Consider the following 20,027-nt stretch of genomic DNA (forward strand, 5'->3'; position numbering starts at 1 on the left):
GGTTGGTTCTCTCTCTTTGTTGTTGTGTCCTCATAGGTCACAATTATTCCAATCATCTGTTGTATTAAGGGGAGAGAACAATGTTTGGTCAATATGCAATCATACTAAGTCGTACTAGTATGTTGGCTCGATCTTGGAGAACGTTTGTACTTTGATACACCCGTTTCACATGGATTCGTGGTAAGGCAAAATAAATAAATAAATAAATAAATAAATAAATAAATAAATAAATAAATAAAATAAAAACTCCACAGGAAATGAATTTACATCATCATTTCGTACTATTGATTTTCTTGTATTTTACCAATGAATACCACTTAACGGATGCTTGTCAGAGGAAACACGACGGCAGCGATGACACCAGATGCAGATACATGTATGTCAACATAACGATTTCTTGCGGCTCCAAACTATAACGGTGCCTTTAAGCTTCATATGGACATTTAGGTGTGGGGCTTTCTTTTATGAAGCCAAATGTACCACGAAACGGCTATTCAGAACTGTTTCATCTTATTCCGAAGCCTGATTAACGAAATCCCCGTTTCATGAACAATTTAGCCTTTTCAAATTAGATAATTACAAGGGCGACCGCTTTTCACTTGTTATAGTCGTACAAATTAAACTGGTTTAAGTGCTGTAGAAAAAGCATGTGGATGTAGCACATCATCTCAGGAAGAACAAAATTACCCAATGAACGGACAGCTCGAACAACGACACGCATTACCCAATGTTTGGAAGTGTAGGGGACCGGAAACAAGCCAATGAGACTTTATGAAATTCGTGAATTTGCACAAAAGGCACCGATGACGTACTTCTGAGGAATTATGCAAGTCATGTACACCACAATGCACTGCCCACTGGCTGTAAAATGTTTAGACGCTACCACAAGAAATAAATGGCATTCAATACATCACGTGATGTAATCGTACTCATTTCAGTACGTCAAGGTTGGTTCTCTCTCTTTGTTGTTGTGTCCTTATAGGTCCTTACATGCTTTGCAAGGATCCTGTGTTCGTAGCGCATTTTTTTCTTACGATCGAATAGCTTCAATAATACTGGACTCTTTCTAGCTATTTTATTTACTAATTATTCTTTTTGTGGCGTCAATATAAGCATAACAGAAACAAGATTGTTCAGGAGGAAAATTAATTTTGTGAAGTGTACTAGATTAAGATATTGGACATCCTCACACTATTGGCATTAACGTACTACAACATTGAAGACTGCATCATAAATACGACCATTTCTTCTACTCTATTTTGTAAGAGAAGGAAAAAGCCATGGACGATATTATCAGATAAAGATAATCTATACCAACAAAACTTGTTTTCGTATAGTTCCCCGTGTGAATTGTATAAAACGGTATACATTATAATAATGATAATGATATAACCTAATAATGGTACTTTAGTTGTCCTGACTAAATACAGTCAATAAGTTGCTATTGGTAATATATAATATTTGTTCAAAGGTCTACATTGCTACAATGTATACAGTCCAGTTAAAAAGTACCAGTAACCAATTCCATCTTTCTCTCAACTTGCTGTCGTGCTGCCGATTTTGTCAAGTAACAGGAAGAAACGGAACACGCTGGAAATAATTTTAACTGTTGACTTATCATCATTATGTATCATTAAATAGAAAATTATATTAAGTATCATCAATAAGAAAATATCCGAGTATTACCAACTTTAACTACATGCCAACAATGCATTATGTGGTCGAGGCAGGGACATATTAACTAACTGAATCCTTCTATTCCGAGGTCTATTCCTCTTTGTGCTTTTTTTTACATAGACAGTAATACTAAGTTAACGCAATCATCGAAGCACTGTTTCGCTCGCGCGCGCGCGCGCATGTGTGACCACTAAATTCGGATTACAAAATACCCGGTTGTGACTGACGGAATAAAATCTGAATCTGACTGTCCGTGTCAAAAGCATTGTAAACTGATTGGCAATCTGAATGTCAACTTTGCCCTTTTTAGATTCAGGTCTTTTCCTTTTGTGCTTTTTTTTACATAGACAGTAAGTTAACACTATCATCGAAGCACTGTTTCGCGCGCGCGCCAGCGCGCGTGTGTGTGTGTGTGTGTGTGTAGTGTGTGTGTGTGTGTGTGACCACTAAATTCGGATTACAAAATACGCGTTTGTGACTGACGGAGTAAAATCTGAATCTGACTGTCAGTGTCAAAATCACTGTAAACTGATTGGCAATCTGAATGTAAACTTTGCCCTTTTTAGATTCAGGTCTTTACTAATCATCGTCTTCATCGTCATCATCAGGCACAGGAGGCGGGGCGTAGCTCTGCGCAGTGCTGCCATCTACCGGTCGCACCATGGCGCTGCTGCAATATCTGACTGTGTGTAAAGGAACACACTCTTCTTCCATCGGGAGAGGGTGTTGATCCCCTTTTCTGTGAGAAAAAGAAATGATACGGTCACGATGTAACATAAGCTCTACAGCAATCACGACAAGATACAGCAATCAATCCTCTACACGCCATATATTAGTAGAGTCTTACTGTAGCGCTTAAAATATTGCAATCTGTGTATCTAAACATTTGCGGTTTTAAGTTGATTGCTTCATTACTGCACATTCAATTCCACGAAAGAAAATCTTCACATACATGTTATAGACTCTTGTATGTCTGTATAGTTCTGAATTTTAAAATACACTTATGCAATTTTTACAATATTCTCATGTGTGTTACCTGGCGACCATTCGGAGAGCAAGGACAATCTTCTTAGAGAAATTAAGGGGGAAATTGTCTACGCTCTGGAAATCTTGATTGGCATGCCCTTGTAATGTGGTGGCACCGGCAGAAATCTTAAATTCTGTGATGGAGTGCACCTCATCGAGCCGATCGTCAATATTGGAGTTGTCTTCCTGAAGCATTTCATCCTGTGGAACACGTTGCCTGCTTTTGCGTTTTCTCGACCTGAAGTAAAAATTACCTTAAATTTCATGTAGCTCAAGATTTTTACGATTATTAATTCTTTTTGGTATAATTCATTAGGCTTCTTTAATGGATGCTTTGTTCTACTTTATTTCTCCGTGGAGTATTTGGTTTCAGCATAATTTTTAATAATAATAATAATAATAATAATAATAATAATAATAATAATAATAATAATAATAGTAACACAGAATTAATAACGGAATAACAGAATATCATATGTTCAGTCAATCACTATGGTCGCGATAACTTATAACAATTGACAAAGTATTTGAAATATTCCAATTTTGTGACTTGTGTGGATACAAATGCCTCACCTTAAATCTTCACCAATACTGTCATCACCCTGTTCATCACTGAAAGATGAAAAAGGAAATGCCTATCTAAATAAATCAGTGCTATGACATTTCCACAGAAATTCGCCTATTGAACGAAGGTAAAAGGGGCTTCTTTTCCGACAAAGGAAAAAGTTTTACACAACGCAAATGTTGCCCATTAAAATGAACGTTACTTTAGATACCAAAAAAGTGCAAATTTATTTGTTGAACCAAGGAAAAAATTAGTGCATAAAACAGAATTTTAAAAGGGGGAAAAGATGAAAGGGAGCACTGAATACATAGGGACTTAGTGGGTTTACCATATGGCAATTGTAAATATACTTACAGTTGACTTTGAGACACATCTGGTCTGGGCATTAATAAATCCTGCTGATGAGTTGCCACATCTGAAATGTAAAAAAAAAAACATATTGGAGGGCACTCCATTTTAAATGACGGAGTTTAGACAATGAGATGCAGAAATCAGACTATATTGCCAATAATGTGAGTGTTACGTAATGCATTTGACGTGAGGCTTTGTTAAACGTGATCGACCAAATACCGATTGCAGACTGTATTAGCATGGAATAATGGCTGAAAAGTGTTAGTTAGTTTATTTTAATCAAGTTTTTCTTGACAAAAATATTTGCCCTATTGAATTGCCTAATAATGATGACAGAAACCTCACAATGAATGCGTTATAACACTTTTTAAAAAATGTTCAGTCTGTCTCTTGTAACAGAAACCTGCAACAATTGATTCATTTCAACATACGCGAGGCGCTATCAGAGCTTGATTTTTTTCAAGTGAACACTTACATGTAGATGTGCACGTAGGTTGCAGACAGTAAAAAGTTATTTTTGTAATGGGTCTTGCTGTGCTTTAAAAAAGCAAAAAAAAAAACTCCTTACTACTCAAAGTGTCTTTCTTCTTAAACAAACCTTTTAAAACGAATATTTTTCTTCGGTATAAGCTGAAAATAATATGAACATTCCTAACTTAAATTTGCCATATCTCGCACATTTTTCCGGTTTCAAAGTATTCGTGTCATGCAAATGCATGTACATAACATGATCACGCTGGTCGGCTTTTGGAGAGTATTTTGCACCTAAACCAGCACACGAACGAAACGTAGTGCCTCGATATGAAACCAGACAACTTTTGTGTTTTTAATCTCCAAATATGAAAAAAATCAATTAAGCTAATAAATAGGCTAACGTTAAGAACGTATTATATCGTTTGTTTTATATTAATTATTATTTAAGATCATAATAATAAACAAGTCGCATTTCGATGTACTCCATGCTATGACCTTTATATAAAAATAGCAATTTTTATGAGATTACAAATTGTATCGCATTGTTTGGTTCCATTGTCTCGCTTTCAAAAATTAGAACAGGCGCTCCAAAATCGTAAAACGAAGTTAAAAATTTTATATTGGCCGAGTTCCCCCACTGTTAAGAATACCCTCGCAGCATTATCTGCAGTTAACCTTCCTACGATTTTCAATGTATTTTGCAATATAATTTACAATCCTCCAGATGAAGAATTTTATTAATCAAGAGTGGGGGAGGTGTGAAAATCCCCATTGGGGCCACATATAACACTATAAATACAATAGGAATCCCCTTCAAATGAAGGTAAAATAAACGTTTTTCTAAGGAATTCAGACGGATTTACTTTTTACAACATAAAATCAATAGAACATTTCTAATATAAACTTTCAAAAAGACACCAGAGAGCAAATGAAATAAAATCAACCAGACGGTAAACACCGGCAGGCTTTGTCAATTTCACCAACTTGTTTATTTCAAACAGCGCACTTTTCGTGCATGCGCAGTCGTTTGAAACCTGTGCTACCTAAACCACTATTTACTTACCTATCAGATTGATGACAGACTGATTCTCAATGCCCAGCTGCGCCAGACACTTCCGTTCTTCTACGAGAACGCGCGCAGTGCCGCTCACACAAAAACCCTCCACCTGTTGGCTGGCTAGCTCGCCATCCGTCCCCTTGGGATCTTCAACGACTTGCTTGAGGACATGATACAGCGTGGCGCATGTTTCCGTCTCCACGTCTCTAGTCCATGTCTTGTTCGGACTGCTCCTAGTAATGTTCAAGTTTACCTGTATGGGCTGGGATATAATTACATCGATGACCGGACACCTTGCGGTCAAGAATTTGAGAGGTAACTGTTCCCTGCCACGCACGGTCGCGTCATCAATCATCTGAAAATGAAAAGGTGAAAAAGACTAAGAAAACACACCAGCACGGTAGCAAATTTTATCTCGAACCTTGTAAAATTGAGTGCTTCAAACAGATTTGCACTAGTTTATCTTGTTTAATAATACGTTTATTTTCTTTTTTCATTTCGAGCATTATATATGCTATACTGGTAACCTACGGAGTTATAAAAGCTCACAACATCCTCCTCATCTTTAAGCAGAAGGCAGATTTGTGTTTGATCTTTCCCAGAAGAAGTCTCCTGAAATACGATAAACAAAAATTCGTCAAACATGCAATAGCTTAGACGAAATAAGTCAGCAAAGCTGTGAAATGCAGAGACACACAACATGAAAATAACAATGGCAGTGCACAAAATGGGGTTTTGGTCAAATTTGATCTGAAATTACTTAATGCCTTACACCATAATCTCCACCAATCTTTTAATACGTACTATAGTTAATGTGGACATTCAGAACATGTACATAGCAAAGAGTGTCAAGCCCATGGGACCTTAAAGTCGCACCTTGAAATTGCAAATATGTTTAAGAAATCACAAAGACGCATAACTTAAAAAAAAAAGAAACCAAGCTTTATTTTATTCTTAATGGTTTTTATAAATTTGAGAATAAATGTAATACGTTGTGTTTACGATGGTAATGCACAAAATTGGGACATTTTCAGTTCTGATTCACTATAATTCAACGGTTAACAGGGCAATTGCCACCCGTTTTTAATGATGTACTACCATTAAAGTGGCCATTTAGAAGTAACGAGCACAGGGCTTGTTCAAAGTCATGCCTTAAAATTGGCATTGTGGGAAAAAAATTTAAACTTCATTACATTAAGAAATAGAATCTATTCTGGCTGGTTTTCGACGGTGATGGCGACGACAGACACAGGTGAGGGTTATATATACAGACACACCGTGCCTGTACATTACGGTAATGTACCGTGAATTTTGAACGTCTCGTAAACTGCAAACGAGCTACCGTATAATGTGTTATAGTTACATGTATCTATTTATCAATATCTATTGCTATACAATAAAACAAATATAGGATATTTTGCGTGACTGACACACATTTTAAAACATGTAATAGACGACCCCGTAAGTACACAGCATCTTATTTTCAAAAAAAAAAAAATAATAAATAAATAAAAAAATAATAATAATAATAATAAAAATAATAATAATAAAATAATAATAATAAAATAAAATAAAGAACTTATAAGTTATATACCTTTCCCTTGGTTTTTATCAGGTTCTGAACTGACTTTTCAACTTCAAGCAAGGTGGTTTCATCACAAAACACGTGGATGCTGCCAAGCTTTTCCATTGTCTTGTGAGTAAGAACTGGAACTTCCATCTGTGTAGGTATTAATATTAGGTTTCTACTAAGGCCAAGATCCCTGAAAATAAAAGCATGAGTAGTGTTTACCATTCATGACAGATCCAATGTTCGTGTCAGGCAAGGACTGCGTGCGTCTTATTGACTTAAACCAGTTGCCATATGCTAATTTTGATTTACTATTATAAAAACTTCACTGAAAGCTTAACTTACTATGTAATTGAAGGTGAATGAATACCTGAGATGCCGGTTGCTTTGTAGCTTCTCCACTCTGTCACGTATCAAAATGAATGAGGTATCCAGGTTGCAGGAGCTATGGGTTTTAAAGTCTACCATCACTTGTTCTCTCAGGGCCGCGACGGTCTTATAAGCCTCGATATTCACTTGGAGGACCAAAGAACACCCTGGCATTCGAAACTGAACATCGAACGTGAACATTGTTGGTTTCACGGTGACTTCTGACCCATCTGAAAATCCCTCGAACGCGATGTAAATGGTTTCGTGTAATTCGTCGAAGGAATACTTGCTCTCACACACCCCTCTCTCTTTGTGCCGGTGTACCAAGACAACGCCGTCCTCCTCCATCAGGCGCCGTGCCACCAGATCATTCTTCAGGTCAGAGAGAGTAATGGATGATTTCACGACCATTGTGCCTTGCCGGCCATCAAACGCGGTCACTTTGAGAGACATGTCCTTCTCAATGACCACGCGTGCTGTGTAAGCGAAATTTCCTCGATATGACGAGTCACGCCGAGTCAGAATCTTAATCGCCGGGGAGCTGTCTGGACCTAGATTCAGTGCCTTTTGAACCTCACTCTTGAGATCTTGGCCTTTGAAGGTGACCAACGTGACCAGTTTAGGAGGATCAGACACTTCAATCAACCCTTTCAACAAAAGTGCCGTAAAACTCCTCTTCACGTTTGAGCGGGATTGCTCCCTGGTGACTCTCACGTCCTCTGGACTGGGAACGCCGTTCCTCGAGACGACCTCTGCAGTAACATCTGAGGAATAGCCACAGGTGAACGTCTCGGTGGTGACGTTCTCTGCGTCGACAGGATTAATTACGCTAACCTCATTAGCGATTTCTCTCACCAGGACAACATCGCAAGACGAGTCCATCCAATCCCTGTATAGGTAAATATATAAAAAGCGCTACAAATTCATAACCACTTAATCCACTTGAAAGAGAGAAATAAATGACTGATTCTGTTCACTTAATTCCTCGATCATTTTAATTGGACACTTATGGTGTTTTCTTTTCGTCGTGGTTTCAAAGTCTAATAATACAGACTTGTCTACCAATTAAAAAGCGTGCTTTTTGAAAACAAAACGCTGGTCCCCTACCTGTAGATGGAAGAAATGGCCTTCATTTGAAAATGATAATGAGTGACGAACTGGTCTGCGAAGTTGACTACGTAGGCTTCGATATCTCTCTCAGCAGATGGCACGGAGCCAGTGACTTGTTTCACCAGATCCAACAATGTTTGTTCTGGTCCCAGGTCGACAGTGAGGGGTTCAGACAACACTCCTGCATAATTCTGGTGGCAGACCTTAAACTGGAGATTGGAAGAGGGTAAACTATATAAGGCATATGGAACAACATAGTGTCTTAATACAAAAACTTGAATTAGTACAATCATGCCAATACACGACATTTAGGCCTGCAGGCAACTAGATGTAACTAATTTGTTCTGCTTTCCATTCTGAAACAAGTTCTGTTTAACAATAGATGATGGGCAGTAAGGATGAAAGAAGGAAAATTAAAGGCAATCGTTGGCTACCCACCGTATACACCAACTCTGGCGTGAAGGTGCATTCCAACAACCCATTCTCTCTTTTCTTCTTCTCGATCCCAGAATCTTCTATCTTGGACCCTTTGGAGGTGGAATAGAACATAAACCGACGGGCCAGAGTCACCGGTCTCTCAATGGAATATTCCTCCTCGCCATTCAAAGCAAACATGCCTGCAGTATAAATAAAAATCTTTTTGAAAGGAGTTTTGTTACACTCTGTGATATCTTAATAACAAAATAAATAACATTTTTGGTATGAAAAGAAATTATGTTACCATAAGATATACAAGGATACCAGTACGTTCAACAAGGTCAGTATTACCTCAATCAATCAATTAAACAAAACAAGCAAGATATACTACTTAAATGAACATTTTGGAAAATAAACAGTTAAGCTATATGCCCCTGTGAGTATTTTTTTTACCTATTAAGACATCATCTATCTTGACTTCAGCACGGCATCTGTGTTTTGTTCCATTTCGTAGCTGGAGACAGTAATTATATCCACTCCCCAGTTCGACGTATTCTCCTTCTGCTGTCTTAAAATGGCGACCGCCTTCCACTTTGACTCGATAGCCATCAATTTCGAAGAAGTTTTTGGATGCAGGTTTGTACTTTGAAGGAGCTTGGTCAAAAAATATTAAATACATCAGAAACGTACATCAATTTGTTTGGATTATGAAAGAGGAATAGAAATTTGATTTAAGTTGTTTATAAAAAAGCTATAAAATCTCCCCAACATGTTTTCGTTACTCGCAAGTGCACGTATTAACTCTTACCCAAATCTTGGGCGAGCTCTTGTAAATTTTCTTTGATATTCATCAATTCTTCCACCTGTTCTTGCTGACGGTTGGCCTAAATATACAAACAGATACATCCACAAAAAATACTGTGAGTCGATCTAGTTCAAGTATCGTATCATATGAACCTTTGTAACTATTTACTCATATAACAGCCAAGATGCAAACTGCCAGCAGATGAGGATATTCTGTTTTTACTTTTTGTTAGGTACAACTATATGCACTATACTAATGGATGCATAAATCATAGCGCCCTATATGTCAAAGAAAAAAAAAACAAAATATCAAATTGTTATAAGTGACCAAACGTAGAAGCATCCTCACTTACAATTTGATCCAGTGTCACCTTCATCTCCAGCATGCTGCTAGCCTTCTGGTCCAGCTTCTGCAGCAGCTCACTCTGGTGGACACTTTCAGCAAACATGGCTTCAGTCAGCTGCTTTACTATCTCCTCCTTCAGCTGGTCGAGGTTTTCAACGCGGGCGGTGGCTTTGAGAATCCTAGCAATGGCATTTTGGTCGGGGAGGAGGCACTGTATGATATACAATTCTGCCACCTCCAAAACCTAGAATTGGGTTGAAACTTGTGTGGAATGATTCAATAGTGGAATTTGATTAAAAAACAAAGATGGATGACACAATTTGTGACATGTAATAAATTATTTGGGGTGCAAACTATCATGGCCAAGGCACCAATAATTTAGTATGCTTAGACCCCATTCCCACAGATTTTGATCGATCAATCCCTGTGGGGAGTCTCACTAGGTTACTGTCAGCTTAGCCGGCTTAAGCGTCTGTTCCGCTTACTAAAAGCTGAAAGGGGGTAATTAACTGTCGTGCGCGCTCGGCTGACTGCAATTTAGCGTGAACCGCCAGGGAGTTAGGTCGACCCGGATGGATCAATCTAAATTTCTGGGAATGCACTCTTAGGGGCCTACCTCCACAAGCTGCTCCAACAGGAAAGACTGTTCTTCGTTTTTCGCTACCAGAGAACCACCGACAATCACCTCCACATTTCTGATCACTTTCAGTAAGTCCATAGCCTCGGCTCGGAGCGTGGCGTGGGCTTTGAAGATTCCGTATACGCTGCTGATAATCCCCAGGGCAGTCTTGATATAGGGGAGCTCGTCGCCCAATCCGATCGCACCCTTTAAAATATGTTCGCCCACGTTGGTGAGACCAAATTCGTCTGCTCGCTCGAGTGCTTTGGAAAACTTATCGACTACAACCACCACCTTGAAAAAATACTTTCTTGATTAAAAGACAAATTGAAGATTTGGCATTCATGTTACTTACTAAAAGCGCCATTGAAAAGTTTATTTAATCTAATATATTAGGTTTACAAATCCGCCCTGAGTTGACAAACAGATTCTGTTTGCCCTAACTGAAGGTTGGCGTGCAAGTTTGATTCTGAATTTTAATCTTAAGATCACTGATTGAAACAATTGGGTTATACAGACTATACCTCTCTTACTTCACTTTTTAAATGCTTACTTTTTCCTGGTTTGAAACTTCGTCGCTTGGTCTGTCCACAATATCTATGCCGTTGCCTCTGCTGAACAGTTTCATCAGCCCCGCCTGTCGCTTCAGTCGGCGGAACACCAGAGCAAGGACAGCCGCGTCTTTGGCAGATTTCCACAAGGCGACGAAGTCCTTCGTTTTCTTTTTCACGAGGCAACTTTTCATGCATTTGGTAGTCTGTCCAACCTTTTTGAAATATTCAGGGTCTCTATTTTGTTGGTTGTAATACATGTGAAGCTGGTTTTCGACAACTTTTAGTTCCCCACCCAGTATAAGCGCCATTTCAGAGAGCTCTGGAGTCAAGTTTTCTGTAGCCACGGCGTTGTACATCTTGAAAATTTGTTTGACATGCTTGAAAGGCCTTTTCATATCCCAATTATCCTCGTTTTCAATAACATCTTCTGTTTCGGGCTTTGCCTTTAGATCCCCAATGTCTGGAATGGTTGATGCCATCGTTGGTGTCGCTGGTGTTAAGATGGAGTACAGTTTTTGTGAGACAGGGCTTACAACGTAAAGATCCTGAAAAATAAAAGGGTAAATCACGCTACATGAAGAGAGAGAGAGAGAGAGAGAGAGAGAGAGAGAGAGAGAGTAAACAGTTCACACTGTTTTATTTTTGCACAGAGAGTAAATAGGCGACAAAAAAAGTGCTGAATATTTATTCATTTTTTAAAAACGCGAAGGATGTATCGTCTCACTCGTTCACCATACCGTTAAAGTAAAGTTACCACTTCAATCAATAAAACTTAACACCAGCTTTACTATTGTCGAATATGCTAAAATAAATGAAGAAATATATAATATGTTATATAGACGTAACGTTGTCACTTAGTGCCCACCAAGCATCGTTAGATGCTATTCTAAATTTTGTTCTTAGTCAACATTGAGATCTATCTGCAGCGTGTGTGATAACCGTTGAAGGAGATACATGTAATTAGGCGGCAAACCAAGTAGGCGGTAAAGCCCGTCATTTCAATAGCTGAGGTTCACCAGCAGGCGAGAGATATCAGGTGTCAACCCGCGCAATGACCCAAGGTTGAATATAATCATACATAGAAGTCAAAATTGACACTTGGAAAATAAAATTCATACCTACAGGAAGTTGCAAACACACCCTCAGTGACCATCCATCACTCGGGCATTACATAATAACCCTAAGATACCTGGGTCCTAGGTTGTCCTTAACTCCGTTTATCTTCATGTCTGTATGTCTGATCGTCACCAGTCTGACTCAAGTTTTTTTTTTTTCGATGACATTTCCTGGATAAGTCAGAAATGGTTCAACTTAGAAGTGATAAGATTTTGGTGATGATCCATCATTAAATAATCGGTTAATCATTAGTTAATTATTTGTCTTGGTGGGGGTTAGTGCTCTCAGAACTTTTCTCGTTATAATTATTTTGAATCGGTCCCCATTTCATCACAATATTCCAATATATCTCACGAATATGTAAACTTGTTTCCTTAGTTTCATGTAGTTAATACGCCATGTGACTTCTTACCTTATGGACACCATAAAACTTTCGAAAACCCGTTAAAAATCACTGCAGATTCAGATACTTTATTGATTAACGCCGTCACATACAAGGTACAATCAATGACAGCACATGTACTTTTAACATATCACAAACAAATAAATAAAATTATGAGATATAGATATACTGCATGCAATCGTTCACATGATAACATAACTTAATTGCTGCTGATTTAGGACAATATTAATTAGCCCCAAATGATATCTACGTGTTTTCGGGGGCTGACGTTGGTTACTTACACCCTGTTTGCTACGGGCTCGTTCTACGACAGTTGTTCAGCTCTGCAAAAATCCAGAGCTGGTTTTTTTCTACCAGAGGCTTACAGAGTGATGACGTCAAATCTATGGATAAATTTTGGCTGGGCTGTACAGAAAAGTGCATATAAATAGCTATAGATATATATGTAAATATTTAGTGAAAAATTAATCTGAGGTCCTGGTAGAGGACAGGGGCGGATCCCGAGATTTTTTTCTGACAGTCTTCAAAATTATCTTTCTTGATCCATCCTCCATTTGACCGTCTTCTGCCAGAGAAAATTAGATGCCCGTCGATATGTAAACTTAAAAAATTATGACCGTCTTCCAGAAGACCCAGAGAGGGCTTCCGTCCGCCCCAAGAGGGCACATGTATTTATTTCCGGATGATTGTATTTTCCCGCTTTTCGAACGGTATAGCGGGAAAATGTTGTATGGATGACATGTGCCGTTGAAAATGGGGACAAATACTGAATATCTGTGCAATAATTTGATTGGTCAAGCACTGGTTATGCTGAGTAGCTTTAAGGGGCTGGGTCACCATACTTTCTCGCTGGCGACCAAACTAAAGCCTTGGTCACAACCGGACGCACGAAATTTAAGAATTTACGTTCCCTGCGATTTTTTGGGCGTTGCGGAGGCCGTGGAGGTCGTAGAGGAAGCGGAAAGTCTGCTTTGCAAGTCGCAAGGGCCACATGAGGTGTCCTTTCAAGCAGGGACGCTAATTGCAAGGATAGTAGGCTTGTTAAGGACCAAAAAATGGCCAAAGGCTGCATTTTGTAGTACAAATGTCTAACTTGGCATAAATTTTCCTTGGGCCAAAAGAAAATTTTTTATCCAAAGAGACGCCCTCTATCGATACATTAATTAGCATAAATTATGCAAATTAGGTGCCAAAATATATAATATTTCATATTTCCATTAATATTTGGCCTAGAAACATGTATAGATTATCAAACCTGACTAAATTAGGGACAAGGAACCCATTTTTGATCATTTGGAAGCAATTGGTGGCCATTTTGTGCCTCAAATCCAAGATGGCCGCCACCCGCCATTTTGAAAGTGGACATAATTTTGCTATTTTATGTTGAATTTTGAAGCGTTTGGTCTAACTATACTTGATATATATATCGATTCTTACTATTTTGGGGGTGCAAAAGTCATTTTTGATATTGTTATGGTGATAGTAGGTGATTTGAAGGAACAAAGAGGGTGTTTTAAGTGCCTACCAAGATATGTGTGAACGCTGCAAAACCATGGATATTAATAACCCGTATTCAAATATATCTCAATGCAATTTTTTGTTATATACCATCGCTATTGGACTATATTATGAGCAAAAAAACCCCTCATTTTTACCATTATTGAGGCCATTGTGGCCGTTTTGTCCTTCAAATCCAAGATGGCCGCCAAAAACCATTTTGAAATTGGGCATAATTCGCTATTTTGAAACTATATGTATTACATCTTTGTAGATGAGTAATACGTCGTTTTATATTATTTTCTGGTGCAGAATACATTATCTGTTTCATGAAATGTGAGTACAAACTATTTTAGCCTCCAAAATCAATATGCATGTAGGCTTAAGTTGTCAAATAGTCTAATTAGTACATGTAGTCTAATTAGTACAAAATGTTTTATTAAATCCTAAAGAGCTTGAAACAAGCGTCAAAGACCAAAATGGCTTAATTAAAGGTAAAGAATACATACTTGATGCTTTGGAGACAATTGGTAGCCATTTTGATCCTCAAATCCAAGATGGCCGCCAGTCACAATTTTGAAATACGGGTAAGGCATAACTCATCAATTTGAAGCTATTGCTCTTACACTAGCATGTTATACATCGTTTCTTATCATTTGGGTTGTAGAAGTCGTGTCTTATCTCTTCTGAGATATAATACAAAAAGAAAATATTACAAGGCTCCAACACCAATACAGGCTTACGTCTTCACCTTCGCTTGTATACGTCTTAAAGTCAAATTTGTGCAAAAATATGTTATATAACAATTATAAAATGGTTTTGCCAGACATAGATTAAGTGCAAGAGACCAGCATGGCTGTTTCGACTTTATGGTGACTACTGTTAGCTATTCTGTTCTTCATATCCAACAGCCTGTCACTATTTTCAAATTATGGCATAATTTACCTTTTTGAGCTGTTGGACTTTCATATATGATCGTAATACATCAATTGATACTATTTTGGAAGTACGTAATTAATTTCCGGTGTTATTCTGGTGACAGAGGATAATAACAAAGGCATAAGGTGTTTTAAGATGATTCCAAGATGAATTTTCCTGTAGTTGTCATATACTGTAGATGTTTTGTGCTTGTTCGTCCATTGGAAACAATGAGAACTATGTAGTTGCCTTATGGATTACTATTGGTAGTGAGATGACTTGGCCAAATCATGCTAGGAATGATCACTGGCACTGTCAACTAGGAAAAGAGGCTGCTTCCTCGACTTTTTTGCTTTATCCCTCTTGCCTACCTGCGCAGCTGCTGCTTTCTAGTTGGTTTTGCAGATTCCTTCTTTTGTATAAAGATACCACTTTCCTCTGATGCGACATGTTCTCATGCATTGATGTTTCTCTGGAAACTGGATTTTTATATATTGTTTGGCTGTTTCTCATAGGACACTGACAAAACCTCAATTCTTACTGGCTGTTGTCTTATTGGCCTACCAGAGCTGATCATGCATGTTTTTTTTTTTTTTTTTTTTTTTTTTTTGCTGTGCTGCTGGATGATTTTGCAGACAAGATCTGGAGCTATTTTAAAGCAAAGTCCATTTGCTTGTCTTTCACGGGCATTTTCGCATCAATACAACTAACCAAGTTCTATAGTATTATAAGACGACACATTTTTCACCCTTCAAATTTTCTGGATTATATTTAGCATGCAAATGCAAGCCCCAGTGACTGGGACATAAATGTACATGTGGCTTTTTGGTTCACATTGACCAGTAAAAGATTAATAATATAATACCACTATGTATATATATTTATTGCTTACCTTTAAATTATTCAGTATCTTTTAGTGGATGGTCACTTAAGATAAATCTAGATGATATATTTGAGCATGTGGTTCGGGTTCCACATTTTTGTTACAGACTCAACGAAACTCATCTTGGAATTTATTTTACAACCTTATATTACAGTACCTTTTTATTATCTTCTGTCACCAAATTAGCACCGGAAAATTACTTTTGAGCCCCCAGAATAGTACCATTTTACCTAATACAAGCCCACAGTTCAAAGGTTATAAATTACACCAAATTATTAAAATAGCGGCATGCAACCAACACTTGGTTTTGATCAAAATAATGGCTAACAATTATCCTCATGCGGTCAAAGATGTATTATTTTGCTTTAATGCAGCCATTTTGTTTGCTGACACTTGTTTTATTGTTCGGGCAAAAGCAGTTTTGAACTAATTGGATTACTAATTGTACATATAAACTGCAGGCCCATGTGGCGACTGAATCCCATATTTATTTGGAGGCTTATAAAAGTTTCTATTTACATTTTATGAAACCGAAAATGCATTCTGCACCAGGAAATAATCAAAAATGACGTATGGCACGCTTATGAAGGTGTGATAGTTTCAAAATGGTGAATAATGCTCAATTTGAAAATGGCGTATGAGGGTCATCTTGGATTTGAGGCACAAACTTTATGAAACAAATAATGTATTCTGCACCAGAAAATAATATAGAACGACGTATTACTCATTTACAAAGATGTAATACATATAGTTTCAAAATTGCGAATTATGCCCAATTTCAAAATAGTTTTTGGCGGCCATCTTGGATTTGAGGGAGAAAACGGCCACAATGGCCTCCATAATGGTAAAAATGAGGGGTTTTTTTGCTCATAATATAGTCCAATACCGATGGTATATAACAAAAAATTGCATTGAGATATATTTGAATATGGGTTATTAATATCCATGGTTTTGCAGCGTTCACACATATCTTGGTAGGCACTTAAAACACCCTCTTTGTTCCTTCAAATCACCTACTATCACCATAACAATATCAAAAATGACTTTTGCACCCCCAAAATAGTAAGAATCGATATATATATCAAGTATAGTTAGACCAAACGCTTCAAAATTCAACATAAAATAGCAAAATTATGTCCACTTTCAAAATGGCGGGTGGCGGCCATCTTGGATTTGAGGCACAAAATGGCCACCAATTGCTTCCAAATGATCAAAAATGGGTTCCTTGTCCCTAATTTAGTCAGGTTTGATAATCTATACATGTTTCTAGGCCAAATATTAATGGAAATATGAAATATTATATATTTTGGCACCTAATTTGCATAATTTATGCTAATTAATGTATCGATAGAGGGCGTCTCTTTGGATAAAAAATTTTCTTTTGGCCCAAGGAACATTTATGCCAAGTTAGACATTTGTACTATAAAATGCAGCGTTTGACCTCTTAACAAGCCTACTAGGAGCGATGGCCGTGGAAATGGTACTCATTTGTTGAGTTTTTCTTGCTCCCTGTGTACGTGGCACACACTCACCAAGGGGTGCATTCCCTAGATTTAGATCGATCCAGAGATTTAGATTTAGATCGACCTAACTCCCTGGGGGTTCACGCTAAATTGCAGTCAGCCGAGCGCGCACCATAACCACGATTGAGCCGGCTAAGCTGACAGTAATCTAGTGAGACTCCCCACAGGGATAGATCGTTCTAAAATCTTTGGGAATGGGGTCTAGGTCCCAACCATGTTTAAACGCACGGTTTTTAGGTTCCTTGAGTCCGGCTAGGACGTAGCTAGATCGCACGTAGCGGCTGTTGATCATGTCGAAAAGTTTCTACGTGCTGTTTGCGTCCTCCAGAAGTCGCACGATGGACGTGCTCCTCACGTTCGAACTCCCACGCTTTCCCCATTTTTTTAAGCCGAAGATCACACGTAGCAACCCGTACGTTCGGTTGGAACCTAGGCTTTACGAAGGGAATGCAACACACGGCGGAAGTAGTGCCCTTTTGCGTCAGTTTTTGCTGTTCGGTTGGAACCTAGGCTTTACGAAGGGAATGCAACACACGGCGGAAGTAGTGCCCTTTTGCGTCAGTTTTTGCTTCACACTTGCCTCACACGTTTGTGGTGACGTATTGACGGCGTACGTCAGTTTTGCTTCCTGTGCTCCTTTTCTTGCTTCTTCCTCCTCCCTTTTTTCTACTTTGTAAGCTTCTTTCTCTTGCCTTTTGGAAGTATATTAAAAATAAATTGAGCAATAATTTGAAAAAAATTGAAAATTGTTGCACACGTTACACAGTCGACGTTCATTGTAAAGAGACGAGCGTGCGTCGTGAGCACGCCTTTTATACACCAGGCGTGGGGGTGACGCACGTGCGACGCATTCCCGGTGTGCTCTCGACTTTATTCGTTAGTTGTGAGGGCGTGCGCCTTACTCAACACACAAAGGGCACTTGCTCCTTCATTGCCTGCGACGTGGGTCTTGCACAACGCTCGTCTCTCTTGCTAACTCCGTACGATGGGAGCAACTTACGATTGTGGCCTCGCTGTTCGCAGGCTATTCGTAGAAACTTTTGCACGTGTCCAGCATCCTCCGTGAATTTTTACTGTCTAAAATGTTTTTATTCTGAGCTTTTTCTCATGGGATGCCTTGTGTAAAAAGCAAAGTTGTTATAAAGGGGGAACGTTACGAAGAGAAAATATATAAGTATTTATTACAGTGAAATTGGTAGAATAATTAAAATATTGATAATTTTACGGAACAATAATTCATATTAGTAGATTTATAAGTTATGTTTATGTCACCCAAACAATCAAATTTACAACTGTTCTTTATTCTTTTGATAGTAAATAATTAGGTTTCAGCGTTTTGGTCGGGTCACGCAAATGTTATATGTGCGCTATTTGGTATGTTTTGATTAAAAATGGAGGTAACACAACCGGTTTTTACTGCACTGTCCTGGCCTATGTATGTGTGATTATTATATGTATTTCCCTTTGAAAGGCTCAGCCGCTGCTTCAAATGTAAGTGATATGGGTGTGCGTTTTAGGGGCGGGGAGGGGGGCATTCTTTCCATATTTACTGGTTTATTGGACCCCTTCCCTAAGCAGTCGGTACAATGGACTGGTTTCATAACAAAGTTATTACATAATTCGTTATTATGTCACAGTCTTGGAGGACACGCGCACTACAGTTCTATTCCTATGCGTTTAAATAAAAGTATCAGTCATTATTGTTCGTTAAATTAGAGTCAATTCAAAAGTACAAGGTGGGTCAAGGCTTCTATCCGGGTCGGTCGAATGTTTTTTAATGTTTCTGATGAGCTACGTTGTGTACTACAGCGGTATAGAGCTTGGACGAATTGCTTGTCCACACTGAGAGGGACCTGTTCCCTTGGAGGGTATTTTAGCTGTCATTAGGCCACCACGTTGCCTTTGTTTTCGATCTAACTTAAGTATCTAGCATGTAAGGTCAAAAACTGAGGCAATCCAGGAGCAACAGTGGTAGACTACCAACCATCGATTAGTAATATGGATCGAGCAATTGTGACAAATACTAGTACATGTAGACCACTGAAGCGGCAAATTGAAGATGTATATTTGCAAATATCTTCACTACATACTGCCCTCGACCTACACTTAAATATATAGCCCATTATACATTATATATGAATGCATATAAGCGCACATAGTGCACTGGTATAGTGTCAATACTGGACAATTTCTCTACTTGAAATAGGCAACGCTGACAGAAATGAAGCCGAGTGTTTGAAGGGAAGATACATAAATACGTTACCTCACTTCCTCAGCTTTATTTTGAATCTTCAGAAATGTCTCATCCGACTAATTTGAGTCCGATTATCCTGAAAATTTTACAGCCTGATGTCAGTGGTTGTTGACTGGTGAGCTTGTTTAAATGCACCAGAGAATCGCAATGGCACTTTAGTATTTGGTACACATCATTTCTCCCACGGACGAGTCTAAATTCGTGGACCTGTCTCCCCTTGTCCCTCTGTGTGTGGATTATACAATGTATAGGGACGTGTTTATCCAAGTGAAAATTGACGTCCTAAAAGCAAGGGCAAGTCACTTACATAATCACCGAGTGTCGTGAATAATGTAACTACAAGATGAATAAATCCGAATAATGCAAGAAATGTCATTTTCTATAGTATTCTCTTTGCCCGCAAGGTCCGTGCAGAAGGATTAATCCAGATTTAGCTTACATTTCCATTTGGATTGTGTATACAAAATTCTTTACCACAATTTGAGAGTTACATG

General features: G+C 38.4%; 1 protein-coding gene across 6 annotated transcripts; it reads right to left on the bottom strand.

Annotated features, from left to right (window-relative positions):
* Window positions 1-1,060: 1,060 nt before the first annotated feature.
* On the bottom strand, window positions 1,061-19,741 carry LOC106178582 (uncharacterized). 6 transcript variants are annotated; one of them, XM_087003671.1, is made up of 17 exons: window positions 19,543-19,741; window positions 12,129-12,225; window positions 10,939-11,484; window positions 10,383-10,679; window positions 9,774-10,010; window positions 9,425-9,500; window positions 9,070-9,270; window positions 8,638-8,816; window positions 8,197-8,408; window positions 7,091-7,978; window positions 6,745-6,913; window positions 5,682-5,762; window positions 5,157-5,505; window positions 3,623-3,683; window positions 3,277-3,315; window positions 2,714-2,941; window positions 1,061-2,416 (listed from the first exon to the last, which is right to left on the bottom strand). In XM_087003671.1, exons 3-17 carry the CDS (start codon window positions 11,416-11,418, stop codon window positions 2,257-2,259), a joined length of 3,657 nt encoding a protein of 1,218 aa, XP_086859797.1. In that variant the 5' UTR covers window positions 11,419-11,484; window positions 12,129-12,225; window positions 19,543-19,741; the 3' UTR covers window positions 1,061-2,256. The 6 variants fall into 6 exon arrangements, with proteins under 6 accessions (XP_086859797.1, XP_086859796.1, XP_086859794.1 ...); XM_087003670.1 differs by having other exon boundaries at window positions 12,062-12,225; XM_087003668.1 differs by having other exon boundaries at window positions 12,058-12,225.
* Between the last annotated feature and the right edge of the window lie 286 nt (window positions 19,742-20,027).

The sequence above is a fragment of the Lingula anatina genome, chromosome 2 (genome assembly GCF_051362555.1).
Source record: "Lingula anatina isolate TDL-2025a chromosome 2, LinAna3.0, whole genome shotgun sequence".
Lineage (NCBI taxonomy): Eukaryota > Metazoa > Brachiopoda > Lingulata > Lingulida > Lingulidae > Lingula > Lingula anatina.